The sequence below is a fragment of the Haliaeetus albicilla genome, chromosome 20 (assembly GCF_947461875.1).
Source record: "Haliaeetus albicilla chromosome 20, bHalAlb1.1, whole genome shotgun sequence".
NCBI lineage: Eukaryota > Metazoa > Chordata > Aves > Accipitriformes > Accipitridae > Haliaeetus > Haliaeetus albicilla.
Genome location: NC_091502.1, coordinates 10,784,845 through 10,799,063, shown reverse-complemented (window position 1 = coordinate 10,799,063; position 14,219 = coordinate 10,784,845). Strand labels below are relative to the sequence as shown.

The following is a 14,219-nucleotide window of genomic DNA, read 5'->3' as shown; positions in this document are numbered from 1 at the left end:
AATAAGCATATATATCTTTGAATTGACATAGGGAGCAGAACTTCACTTCTTGGAAAGAATAAAATTGTAATGAAATCTAAAAACTTCTCCCATTAAATGAAAAATCATCTCTTGTAATTCCTCACATAAAGGGCTCAATTCAGCTGCCTGAATATAGAAATCTAATTCTACTTGAGTCTTCATAAGGCATCCAAGACATCTACAAAAGAAATAACAGATAGTTACATCTGCCAGGATATGGAACTTAAGGGAGACCTACACATTTTTGAAGGTTTGACAGAGGTCACACAAGATACCCCACAGCACCTAAAATAATGGCAAACACCTACATTTAGTCAATGAATCATGGCCAGAATGTCTTCTACTTTATTAATAGACTTCTGCACGATGTTACTGTACATCATAACCTCGAACTGCTCACTATCTACTGGTAGTTCATCTGCTTTCTAACAATAAATAGCTCTGATTTGAGAAGAGTGGGACGTCTAAGGCCATTTGGTATAAACATTTGTCCTTTTCTAATTTAGATGTATTCATCTCAGTTTTAAAATCACAGGAATTATGTGATTTTTGTTTAGATTACTTTTGTATTGCTAGTGAGCTGTAACATCTGCTAAATAATAGGAGTCCTGTGTGTATAGCTTAGACTCCCCCTGGACAGAGTTCCAAGTATTACTAAAATCCATTAGTATCACCAGTCCTCTGGGCCGTGTAACATTTCCTTTTACACCATTTGTAAACCAACAATTTTAATTATAAATCAGGCTGTGTATCCTAAATTAGTTGCATTCTAATGACTATCTGCAGTTCTTAGCTCAAAGGAAAAGGAAAGTGATAGTAATTTATGTACTTTCAATATATAAGCATTTACAGTTCTCAGACACCTGCCAAGCAGTCACTGTGTCAAACCCTTGTCCATCTTTTCCAATTACATCACCTGTTATAATCTCATGGTAGGCTAAGATCTGTTCTGGCATCTCCTTTTCAGTGTATTTCCTGACTTTTCAAATGTAGTATTTCTCAGCAGTGATGTGCTGTTATTATTTAATAGTTACCAGAATGATCCCAAATTTATTGCTCTTTAACTACAGAATATGGGTAAGAGCTGAGATTTTCTTCGTTTCATAAAGGAAACACAGATCTTCAACTTTGACAGATTACTTTTATAGAATTATGCCCTTTGCACTAAATGAAGGAACAGCCCTGCAAGGTATATTTAGGTATGAAGTGATTTGCTCTATACAAAGCAGCCTACAGCACATATCTTCTTCAGTGGTGACAAGCAAATGTCACCTAGAGCAAGAGCTCTCTAAACCCCTACACCAACCATGGAATGCAACTCCTCCTCAGTGTCTTGGGGAGGCTGAATCCAGAAGCATGATTTATTTCCCTGACAGGATAGGGCTCTGGGCTGGGATTCCACATATCTTATCACCAGTGGATTTGGGAATCCTTGCCACTGTGCCATATCATTCTCCAAATGGAAGATGCCCAGAAAGATATTCACTTAGAAATGACAGAGAAGCAAAGTCCTCGTACCACTTTCAGAAGTAAAATCAAGAGGACAAGCATTATTATTAACCTATAAGTTAAGAATGCATAACAGGAAAAATCCTTGCAACACATCTGAGTCCACATGTGGAGCTGACTTAGCAACCATTGACGTATGCTGTGCATTTTTTAAGGAAAATGAGTAATTATAGTAAGATTTTAGGGGCCAAATTTTTATAACAGATTAAAAAGAATTCTGTTGTATAAATTAATTACTTGAATAAAAAAAAGAGAGTGATTTCTGTATCTTAAGCAATAGAAAGTCAAATAGGTGCAATTATTTCTCCAGGCCTCCTTGCTGAAACAACTATCTGATACAAGTGCATTTGTAACTTTGGGCTGTGAGCCCAAGGTGTTGCAAGTGTTATTCATGCAGTATATGTAGCATGGTGCTGCAGTACATACAATTTAGATATTGTCTAATACATAAATAAGCTTTCAAAGACAACATTTCTTCCATGTCCTTAAAGATTGGATATGAACACCTACTTCTGCTTTTGCAAATTTTGCACAACAGATTTTTTTATAGGTATTTATGAATTTAGGTTACTTTTCATTAGTTTTACTGTCAAAGTTATGACAGATTACAGAGTACCTCAGCAAGATGCAAAGAGGTTCCAAAGGAAATAAACAGGTAGCTCCCTTTACAAAACTCCCTTTCTTTTTTTTGATTGAAGTAAGAGTGAAAAATCGTTCATGTCCAAGGCTCCATTAATTGTGTACAGTGTTTGAAAAGAGTGTTTGGAGGAGGTGAGGTGAAGGCTGTACAATTTTTACCTAGTTTGTGCATTTGGGATGTGAGAAACATCATGTGATACATCAGAAGTACACAGTGGGGTTGAAAAATGAAAACTGGGCATTTCTGTATTGCTTCGTAATAACGTGCTTCTGTGCTCAGTAGCACAGACCTGCTTGGAATATCTGCCCAAAAGATAAGCAGGAGACACATCATGATGTCTTTATGTCCCAGAATAAACTCCTTACAGTAGGAATTACAGACTAACAAAAAAAGTTTTCATCCTTATTTTCCTGTTACCAAAGTTTTAATTTGAAACTACCTGGAAGTCTTCTGCTTTATTCTGACTAGTTGCAATTAAGTCAAAATGCACACTCTAATCTTACTTGAAATCAAATTACGGGGACAAAAGCAGTCCCAAACAAGATTTGGCTGTCATTGCTCAAAATGCTGAATGTACAAATGATATGAAAACATCTTTGCTTTTAGAAGGTTAAAATCGGAACAGCACTGACAGATGGTTTAAAGGATTAAAAAAAAACCTGTTATCACCATTATACAGATGGGAAAGTGAGGCACGGAAAGCATAAAAACTTGCCCAAGGTCAAATAAGAGATCTCTTCAGATACAATCTCTCTCCCTAACATACCTCAGTATAAATCTATAGTCACCTAATAAAGAAACGTGGTAGTCATCCACATAATATACTTCATCACAGGAATCTTACACTTATCATTATTTCTAAGATAAGTTCAAGTTAACACCACCAATCTGCTCTGAACACAGCTTAGCTCGCCAGCTAAAAGCATTATCTGTATCAACAGGATAAAACATACCGGTGCTTATTCTTTGAAATACTTTATATCCAACTAGGAACTTTATAAAGGCTCCCTTTACAAGCTAGGATTTCTTTTCTCTTTTCCCCAACTTCCAATATATCATCACTTGTTTTTCCTTTGGATGACAGGACTAGGGCAGTGATCATCCCCCTGTACTCGGCACTGGTGAGTCCACACCTCGAATACTGTGTTCAGTTTTGGGCCCCTCCCTACAGGAAAGACATGGAGGTGCTGGAGTGTGTCCAGAGAAGGGCAACGAAGCTGGTGAAGGGCCTGGAGCACAAGTCTTATGAGGAGCAGCTGAGGGAACTGGGGCTGTTAGTCTAGAGAAAAGGAGGCTGAGGGGAGACCTTATTGCTCCCTACAACTGCCTGAAAGGAGGTTGTAGCAAGGTGGGGGTCGGCCTCTTCTCCCAAGTAACAAGCGATAGGACAAGAGGAAATGGCCTCAAGTTGCACCAGGGGAGGTTTAGGTTGGATATTAGGAAAAATTTCTTCACTGAAAGGGTTGTCAAACGTTGGAACAGGCTGCCCAGGGAAGTGGTTGAGTCACCATCCCTGGAGGTATTTAAAAGACATGTAGATGTGGTGCTTAGGGACATGGTTTAGTGGGACTTGGCAGTGCTAAGTTAACGGTTGGACTGGATGATCTTAAGGGTCTTTTCCAACCTAAATTATTGTATCATTCTATGATTCTATATGCTTATGAAGGACCCCGTAAAAGAGTGCATGCACCAGTTAAAGAAAGCAGAGTCCATCATAAAGCTGTCTGGACTGTTTTGGAAAGGATACAAAGTTAAATTAAATATTCCAGCCTTAGAAGCTGTCACTGCAAAGGAAAGCTGTGCCATTGATCTGGTACCAGGTATGACTTACAGCATGTGAGCATGATGAATGTGGCTCCCTTAATTACAGTGGATTAAAGTAGGAAGAGTTCTACTGATGTCTAGAGTTGTAGCAGGAGCAACTCAGCGAGGGGACGAGGAGACTCAGGTCCTTCCACTGCAGGAAGATGGTGTCACACTTCAGTGATGGCTTGACAGGAAGAAAATTCCAGTACTCAGACATGATAAATCACATGCCTTGAGCTGAGCATACAGCTTGCAGTCAGCACTTTCCTGTGAGCAGTGTGTGTAAGCGCCGGGACCATGGTGCGAAGCATCTGCTCACAATCTTCCAAGCTTACTAATGATCGGAGCATTTGCTGTCTTCTGATGAATAATGCCAAATGACTATTTTAAAGGCAGTTAGAGGGTCAGGAGAGGTGAATCATGTTGACATTTGCTAAGGTAAGAGAGCAGGAAATTGCTTCCAAGCACTTTTAAGAAAACACTTTCTTTCAGCCCTAGACAGCAAGTCCCTGTTATCACTCATATAAATAAACTGAGAACCAGATTTGATTCAACAGTTTGTCTAGCCTCCATCACAGTCAGATTCATTCTTGTCTACTGTCTCAGCAATGCCAATTGCTCTACCTACACATCCCAGTGGTTACATCCTTCTTGCATAGAAGAGGCTCTCACTAATCTTTATTCAACCAGAAAAATAACCATGTATGTGAGAATTAATTACACAGCCTCCGTTAATTATTTACCTGTTGTGATAGGAGCTACAATTAAAATTAAGAAACTGGTTTTACTGCTCATTTTCTTATGTTCCTGTCCCAGATAAGAAGGAAAGAAGTACTGCTTTCAAATTATCTCAGTGTTCTGCTCACACTGAATTTTTTTTTTTGCTATGTACTCAAATTAATTGTTTAAAAGGTGAGCTTTTCCAAGAGTAAGTCTCTGCAAACTTATTTTCAACAAAGTCCTCTTTAATAATTCCCCAAGACAGTAACATCTAGACTTTACCCCTACACCGTGATCCTGACAGTCCGATCTGCCCCTGACACACATGCCCTGTGAGGTTACCACTGAAAAAGCAGACTGCACATTACTCAGCCATGCTAAGGGACCAGGACTAACACCAATTTAAAAGCACTCTGAAGATGAAAAAGGATTCATAACTATTTCTTAGAACACATACTTTGTGTCATGGTGAAGTAAGTATTGAATGCCTAATTTGTTTTTTTACAATATTATTATGCACATGATAAGATGAAAAGTCTTTGCTTTGCATGAGTCCTGCCTTATCACTCATAGCACTTGTTTCTGAGAGTTAGCATTCAATTATTTTAAAATGCAAACAAAAAAAATGGTAACTAATACTGGATGTATTTACAGTTTAATTTGTTCTAAATTCTCTCCATGACCAAATGTGCAAAGTGCCAAGTACCGTCTCTTCCCAGCAGCAGTTAAAGGCACTCAGAACCTCCCTGACAGCGCCTAGCATCTCGCAGAATAAGGCACCTGACACCAAAAAAAAGCACTTTGAATGTCACTGAAACACAGTAATCTCTCAACTAGAATATGTTAGCTGTTTCACAGAGTGTACCAAGTCTGTTTAACAGTTTGAGATAGAACAGACAGACATGCAATGCATGTATCTCCAAAAGGATTTTAAGTCAGCAGGGTACAATGGTCCAGACCGCAACATGGGCAGAATATCACCTTACCATATTCCCCTGACATGGAAGGTAAATCACATCTGTAATTATTATACAAGGTCAGATTTCAGTGTTGTGCCTCCTGTTGAAGAAAGTCTCTCTAACTGCATAATCCCATAAAAATGTCACAGGTTTATACTATATATTACCAGCTGAAAGGAAACTTATTATGAACCTGAATGCCATCTGTCATGCCTTCCACCCCAACATGAGCAGCCTACCAAGACTTCAAATAGAAGAGCAAAGAGGGTTTCAGCATTACAAAAAGTACAGCCCCGAGTGTTGTGAGCGCTATCTAAAAGTTCAGAAAAAAAAGCTCGTACTCAACTAGCAAAAATGTCATCATGGTATCAACAGCTGCTTTATGTTAGCTGGGCCAGAATCAGCAAGGCTTTCAAACTGGGAGAGACCTCATGAGTTGCCTGGTCAGTCAGGCCAGGTTGCTCATGGCTTTACCCAGTTGGGGTTAGAAACTTCCAAGGGCAGAGACTGCAGACAGGTTGCCTCTCTGGGCAAGCTGTGTCTCTGCCTGACTGTCCTTATGGGGAAAAATACCCAGTCTGAATATCTGCTGTTCCAACTTGGGCCTGCTGTCTCTTGCCCTCCCATGCTGCACCACTGTGAAGAGCCCACCTCTGTCTCCTCGAGGACCTCCCCATAGGCACTGGGGGCTGCTGTTAGGTCCTCTCAAAGCCATCTCTGCTCCAGGCTGAACAAGCCCACCTCTCCCAGCCTCTCCTCACAGGGCAGGTATACCAGCCCCCACCACCTCAGTGGCCTCAACTGAAATCCCTCTGGTTTATCAACTTCTCCATGGTTTTGGGCTCCCAACATTGGATTCAGTAATCCAGATGTGGTTTATGAGTACTGAGTAGAGGGTGATAATGAGTCCCTTCGATCTGGCTCTCTGCTCCTATTCATACAGCCCAGGCTGCCATTGCTGTTTTCGCTGCCAAGACTCGCCACTGGCTCATGTCCCATTTGCTGGCTACCAGGAGACCCAGGGCCTTTCGCACAGAGAAACGACTGCAACAACTCTCCATTTGCAAACTCCTTGAAAGCAGCAGATGGCAAATGACAGTGCTCCACAGCAGATGCTAGACAGCAGTGGGCACACAGACAGCTATGACAGTTCAGCTGCTGTGCTGCAAGCAGGTAAGCTGTGGTTACTTGACCTCAGGACTGAGACCAAATATGCATAATTCTGATAAACTCACATTGACCAACATGACCATGTTGGTATTACTTTCTTGTTAGTAGATGGCATAATTGCATACAATTAATATATGAGAACACCTCATGTCTTAGAACTTACTTAAAGAGTTATTGTCAATTGTTACAATCCTGGAAGTAGAGCTGCGTAACATCAGCTTTGCTACACTACAGATTACTACCACAAATAAATCAGGAATTACTGCTTTGAAGCCATTACCTTTAAAAGCAGTTACTACTTTTCCTCCTCACAGTTCCCTGTAAAATGCAGTTGCCCAGTCGTTAAAGCTCAATCTGTAAAGTTTACTCTAAAACAAAGAATATGATCAGTTTCATAATGAACAGTTAAAACAACCTGAGTCAAAAATTAACTTTTCAGTGTCAAGCTCTGCACCTTTTTTTTTGCCCTTTTTTTTTTTGCCTTTTATGGTTGATTTGTATCAGCAATACAGTTCTGACTGAAAAGCAGTAAAGCTTACTAACAACTTGGGAGGGACAATAAGCTGGATAAATCATACAAATGGATGCAAATAGCCAGCTATCTAATTTTGATGCCTATTAAGACAGTTGCACTTTAGTGATGGATGACATCATCTTGACATGAAACAATTCTAAAAGTTCATTGCAGGAAGCATTCAATATGAATGGAAGTTTCCAGAATGTTTCATGTCTCAGGTACATCCTGCTCTGTGTTTCTCAGGCCCTCTATCCACCAGACCCATAGATGGTAAGAATATCTGTTGTTCTGTAGAACCCCTATAAAACCACTTGACATAATTCCAAGACCAAGGCCTGCACAGATGCAAGTCCATTTGGACTCAAAGCATTTGATACTTCCCTAATCCCTAATCACTGTGGGTATTGCACAATACACCTCCACCGACTCCACAGAAAAATCAGTCTGGATTGTCTCAAAAGCACAAAATATATGTAAAAAGGGAGACAAATGTAGTAACAGTGCACTGATACATAGCTGCCTACATTCTGAATTTCCTTTGTTGGAGCAAAAATTCCTTGGTTCATTGTTGGTATTAGGATCATCAGTAAACTTTCCTTCCAACTAAAGGAAACAGATTCCCTTGAAAAAATACATACCAAGTACATTAGCCGTACACTGGAGAATTCCTGAGACATCTTCAGCTTCTTCACTGCCAGTACAGTCTGTATAGGAGCATCTGTTTGATATATTGTGAAAGTTCTTCTCTGCATCCCTGTAACTACAGTAAAAAAAAGTAAAAAAAAGTTATAGCATCTCCTTATACAAACACAACATCAACAAATGTCTTTCAGAAGTGGTGGTAAAGGATGCCTTTAGCTTCCCTTGTTTCCTCCTTCTTCTCCCCTCCATCACCCCCTTTTTCCCTTTGTGCTTTATTACACACAGATGGTAGCCTGGTTATCTCAAGTATTATACAAGAATCTGGAATATTATCTGTAAGGAGAATGAAGACATAAGAAAAAAATAGTGCCAAAGGGGTGAGGCATGAGGGAAGGGTATCATACATAGCTGTCATATATCATTCCAACTAGGGTGTTATCTATAACAAAGTTGTACAGTAAACTCCAAGCAAGATGTTTATGAGGCAATGCTGAGTATTTATTAAGAATAATAAATCTTCCACATCACATTAGCACTGCAAGTATAAAACCTAGCTTTCTCTGTGAATTAACTTCTGAAAAGATCTCAGCAGAAAGAAGGATGTCAAGCTGCAACTCACTATGCTACCAAGAATAAACTTTTTCTTATATCCTGTTAAAGTAAAATTTAAAAGAATCCCACCACTGATGAAAGGCACAGAGCTATGGTCCAACCAGTAAGAAATCAGCTACCATCTAAATTATTCTATTTGATTTAGTTTTGCCGGATTGTTTTTCCTTAATTCAACAGGAACAGAAGAGAAGCTGAAACTATGTTTAAAACAAAGTTTTATGCAGGTGATAATGAGGACAGAAGAGGGATTACAAGAGAAGAAAATACTGCAGCAGCGTGATAATGTACTTGGCAAAATATACAATTGATTTAGCTCAATGCACAGAGAACAGCTTTTCTAATGAGTATTTCATGAACAGTTTTGTTATGCTTTTATGCTTTGTTTGTACTTCATAAAACGTGAAGAGCAGTTTTAAGGATTGGACTCTTCATCTGGTTAAGGTCTGCAAAATCTCAGCACCTGGGTTGCCAGCACCTGTGGAAAAGGACTAGAAAGGATTCAGAGCTGCACATCAGGTTACCCCCCAACAGGGAAACTGGTTCTCCACATGGAGTAAAGCATATTGGGGAGAGTGGGCTCTTATTAAACAAGGAAAACCCAGAGATAGGGGCTGCTGGTGTCCTCTGCAGTGAGCTGCATGGTCTGTACAGATTTCCAGGTCTCCAGAAATGCCAGGCCACATGCCTGGCAGTAGGTCATGTCCTGACACACTGTCTGAGCTGACCCAGAGCCCAAAGTCACAGCCCAACCCCACCGCCATGCCAGGAGGCCAGGCCTCTTCAGCCAGTGTCACCGACTCCCTGAATGACACCATGGCCACTCCTCACCTCTGATCTTGAGGTTCAACAAGGCTGAGTGCTGGGTCCTGCACCTAGGTCACAACAACCCCATGCAATGCTACAGGCTTGGGGAAGAGTGGCTGGAAAGCTGCCTGGAGGAAAAGGACCTGGGGGTGTTGATTGACAGCCGGCTGAGTATGAGCCAGCAGCGTGCCCAGGTGGCCAAGGCGGCCAACACCATCCTGGCTTGTATCAGAAATACTGTGGCCAGCAGGACTAGGGAAGTGATCGTCCCCCTGTACTCCACACCGGTGAGGCTGCACCTCGAGTCCTGTGTTCAGTTTTGGGCCCCTCCCTACAGGAAAGACATGGAGGTGCTGGAGCATGTCCAGAGAAGGGCAACGAAGCTGGTGAAGGGCCTGGAGCACAAGTGTTATGAGGAGCGGCTGAGGGAACTGGGGCTGTTTAGCCTGGAGAAAAGGAGGCTGAGGGGAGACCTTATCGCTCTCTACAGCTACCTGAAAGGAGGTTGTAGCAAGGTGGGGGTCGGCCTCTTCTCCCAAGTAACAAGCGATAGGACAAGAGGAAATGGCCTCAAGTTGCACCAGGGGAGGTTTAGATTGGATATTAGGAAAAATTTCTTCACTGAAAGGGTTGTCAAGCATTGGAACAGGCTGCCCAGGGAAGTGGTTGAGTCACCATCCCTGGAGGTATTTAAAAGACATGTAGATGTGGTGCTTAGGGACATGGTTTAGTGATGGACTTGGCAGTGCTAAGTTAACGGTTGGACTGGATGATCTTAAGGGTCTTTTCCAACCTAAATTATTCTATCATTCTATGACTCTATCTTGACTGGGACAGGAGATTTGACGAACATTTATGTTGTACCAGGTGTCAGTGCCTAGGCACTGGCAGGGGCAGCTGCATGGGCCAGGGCTGCCCCATACCAGACACAGCCAGTTCCAGCCAGCTCCAGTCGACCCACTGCAGGGCACAGCTGAGCCCCGCAGCCAAGCAGGTGGCACCTCAGGGAGAATGAATTTAAGAAAGGGCAAAACACCTCATAGAGCTGAGGTGTGAGGAAAAGAACTGAGAGAAACAGCCCTGCGAACACCAAGGTCAGTGAAGAAGGAGGGGGAGGAGGTGCTCCAGGCGCCAGAGCAGAGATTCCCCTGCAGCCCATGGGGAAGACCATGGTCAGGCAGGCCCTGCAACCCATGGAGGACCACAGTGGAGCAGATATCCACCTGCAGCCCATGGAGGACCCCCCACGCTGGAGCAGGTGGATGTGCCCTGAAGGAAGCTGCAGCCTGTGGAAAGCCTGTGCCAGAGCAGGGGAACAGCATGAGAAGGATGGAGCAGCAGAGAGGAGCTGTTATGGACTGACCACAGCCCCCATGCCCATGTGCCACTGTGAAGGGTTGACCCTGGCTGAACGCCACGTGCCCACCAAAGCCGTTCTATCACTCCCCCATCCTCAGCTGGACAGGGGAGAGAAAAATATAACAAAAAGCTTGCGGGTCGAGATAAGGACAGGAGAGATCATTCACTAATTACCATCACGGGCAAAACAGACTCAGCTTAGGGAAAATTAGCTCAATTTATTACAAATCAGCCAGAGTAAGGTAAATGAGAAATAAAACGAAATCTCAGAACACCTTCCCTCCACCCCTCCCTTCTTCCCGGGCACAACTTCACTCCCGAATTTCTCCACCAAGCCCCCCCAGCGGCACAAGGGGGACAGGGATGGGGTTTACGGTCATCACATGTTATTTTCTGCCGCTTCACCTCCTCAGGGCGAGGGCTCATCACACTCTTCCCCTGCTCCAGCGTGGGGTCCCACCCACGGGAGACAGTCCTCCACGAACTTTCTCCAATGTGGGCCATTCCCACGGGCTGCAGTTCTTCACGAACTGCTCCAGCATGGGTCCTTTCCACGGTGTGCAGTCCTTCAGGAGCACACTGCTCCAGCGTGGGTCCCCCACGGGGTCACAAGTCCTGCCAGAAAACCTGCTCCGTGGGCTCCTCTCTCCACAGATCCGCAGGTCCTGCCAGGAACCTGCTCCAGCACAGGGTTCCCACGGGGTCACAGCCTCCTTCGGAAACCCACCTGCTCCAGCGTGGGGTCCTCCACGGGCTGCAGGTGGACATCTGCCCCACTGTGGACCTCCCTGGACTGCAGGGGGACAGCCTGCCTCACCAGGGTCTTCACCACGGGCTGCAGGGGAATCTTCGCTCTGGCGCCTGGAGCATCTCCTCCCCCTCCTTCTTCACTGACCTGGGTGTCTGCAGGCTTGTTTCTCTTACATGTTCTCACTCCTCTCTCCGGTGGCTGTTTTCTCCCCGTCCCAACTTTTTTTCCTTCTTAAAAATGTTATCACAGAGGCGTTACCACTATCACTGATTGGCTCGGCCTTGGCCGGCGGCGGGTCCGTCTTAGAGCCGGCTGGTATGGGCTCGCTCTCTCTCGAACACAGGGGAAGCTTCCAGCAGCTTCTTACAGGAGCCACCCCTGTAACCCCCCCCGCTACCAAAACCTTGCCACATAAAACCAATACAGCCACTCAGGGCAGGAGGAGGTAGAGGAGTCAGGATTGTATTTATCTCAACCCAGAAGCTTTCTTCATCATACTTTCTCCCCCTGTCCTGTTGAGCAGAGAGAGCAAGAGAGTACAGCAGCTGTGTAGGGGTCTGGCAGCTGGCCACAGTCAACCCACCACAGTGTGTACCAACAGTAAAGATCATGGGGTGAGACAAACATAAGACATCCACTAGAGGCAGATGCTACTTTAACCAACTCACACTGATGTTCAAAAAACTGAGCCAGTGTATTATAAATCCCAGGAATTACAGGTTTTCAGAGTGTCCCAGTTTTAAACTTTGTCCTTTAAAAAAGTACATCTAAGCCACATGTGGCCATAAATAAAAAGCCACATCATTATTGCACACGTGTTTTCCTCAAGGCACTGTATCATCCTCTGAAGTCTGCTAATGTGAGACTTCAAGCAATTTTTTCAGCAACTGAAAAAATTAGCAGCCAGAAGGCTTCTCCCCCTGCCTGCCCCACAGTGCACATCACAACTACCTGCTGAGATTGGCTCCCTGACTGCCTTTAGGTGCCAGCCAGACTGCTAATATTGCAGATATCACCCACCAGGCTCGGGCTCCTTGTGAATTTTAACCAAACATTGAGAAACAGGCAAGGACAATTTCCTCCAGGGCACCAAGATTTGAAACTATGTCATAAATTCTAAAACGACCTTCAGCACAGCTTGAAAAAAACCTCCCTTACATCTGTGTAATTAAATTCAGAGGACAGCATTCTTTGTCATATGGCACGGCCATTTAATGGCTATAGACATGCAGCCATTGTATTGTGACTCGGTTAGGAAAAGTTACCTGTGACAGTAAAATATTTGTGCAGGTAAGGAAAATACTTGTGCAGGTAAGGAAAAGGTTGAAAGGATATTATTTTAATCAATAGGAGAATGCCTTAGGTTTTCATAATGATATTTGCTATTACTTTCTTTTTATTCCTCAGTCATCTATTAATTTTCTCAATGAACTCTTAGGTGGTGGCTTTCAGCCCTGCTTCTGCAAAAACCTGGAAGTATGTAACAGTGTATGTATGTAACAAGCACTGATGCAGGATTTTGCAACATTGGGACCTCAGGTCATAGCACAAATAACTTTTCCAGCATTCTCAGCCAGCTCTGTGGAAAGCAAATTGGAATAGATCTAATACTTTTACAAAAAGATTCCCTATTCTCCTTATATAGGAAACATTACTGTTAATGGAGCAGTTGTGCTCTGTTGGGATTGCATGGAAGCAGGACTGGACAGCAGTTTATCATTAACATCCATAGTATGTATAGTTACTCCAGAGCATCTCTAAGAATTTGAGAGAAAAATTAAAAACCTTGTCACACAAGGCTGTGACTTGGGAATCATAGAGCAAAACATGACCATGCACCTTTCACTACCTCACATTAACACTTACCCAATAACTTGATGCTCAAAATACTGCAGTGTCCTTTGAAGAGTTTGCCGAATGGTCTGAGGCTACAGAAGAAGAATAAAAATAATTGTAAGATTAGGGAAGTATAGTACTGTTTAATTAACAGATCTTTTAACACACTATTTTTCTCCAGCTTTACTCCTCCTCATCTTCTACCTGCCAGATGCCCATCACAACGATGGATATGAAATATTATTCATTCCCTGTATGTTACTTTACCATTTAAATAGGGATGAATTTTACAATATGACATAATTAATACTGCTTATAAAACTAGTTGTGCATAACAAAGGAGCCACTTCACTATTAGCTCTCAAAAACTATCACCCACCAATTATCTTATTAATTTAAAATAATTAATTTAAAATAGACTGCAAGAAAATGCTATTATTTTGTGATGAAAGTATCACCAGGAAAAGGCATTGTGTTTTTAAACTTTGTATGTTCCCTGGAGCATTTTGTACTAAAGAATATTATAAAGACACAATTTATTTCGGCTTACTTTCCTGACAAGCTGTGACTTTCCAGTTATCTTTTAAATTACCAGGAAACTCAAGTTCATCAAAAGAAAAACATGACATGCTTCAAGCATTTCTATGCTACTTCATTTTAATAGGTGTTCACCAAACTACATATGTGCATATATGTGTTTATTTGCATTATTACTGCTACTACAGTGTTCACCAAAATACATATGTATATATGTTTATTTTCCTTATTATTACTGCTGCTGAGGCTACTCTCATTATTTTGAATTAATTCATGAGAGATCTTTGGGTAAATAAAGCAATGTGAAATCCATGTCATTCTCTTTCGAATTTTCCA

At 42.5% G+C, this 14,219-nt stretch overlaps 1 protein-coding gene across 1 annotated transcript in view; it reads right to left on the bottom strand.

The window, feature by feature from the left end:
* The window catches only part of GUCY1A2 (guanylate cyclase 1 soluble subunit alpha 2), a 177,357-nt gene that overhangs the window by 147,249 nt on the left and 15,889 nt on the right, over positions 1 to 14,219 (bottom strand). Inside the window, exons 2-3 of the mRNA XM_069808272.1 lie at positions 13,377 to 13,438; positions 7,981 to 8,102 (exon numbers count right to left, since the gene is read on the bottom strand). Coding sequence (XP_069664373.1) covers positions 7,981 to 8,102; positions 13,377 to 13,438 — 184 coding nt within the window. The remainder of the gene's footprint in view (positions 1 to 7,980; positions 8,103 to 13,376; positions 13,439 to 14,219) is intronic.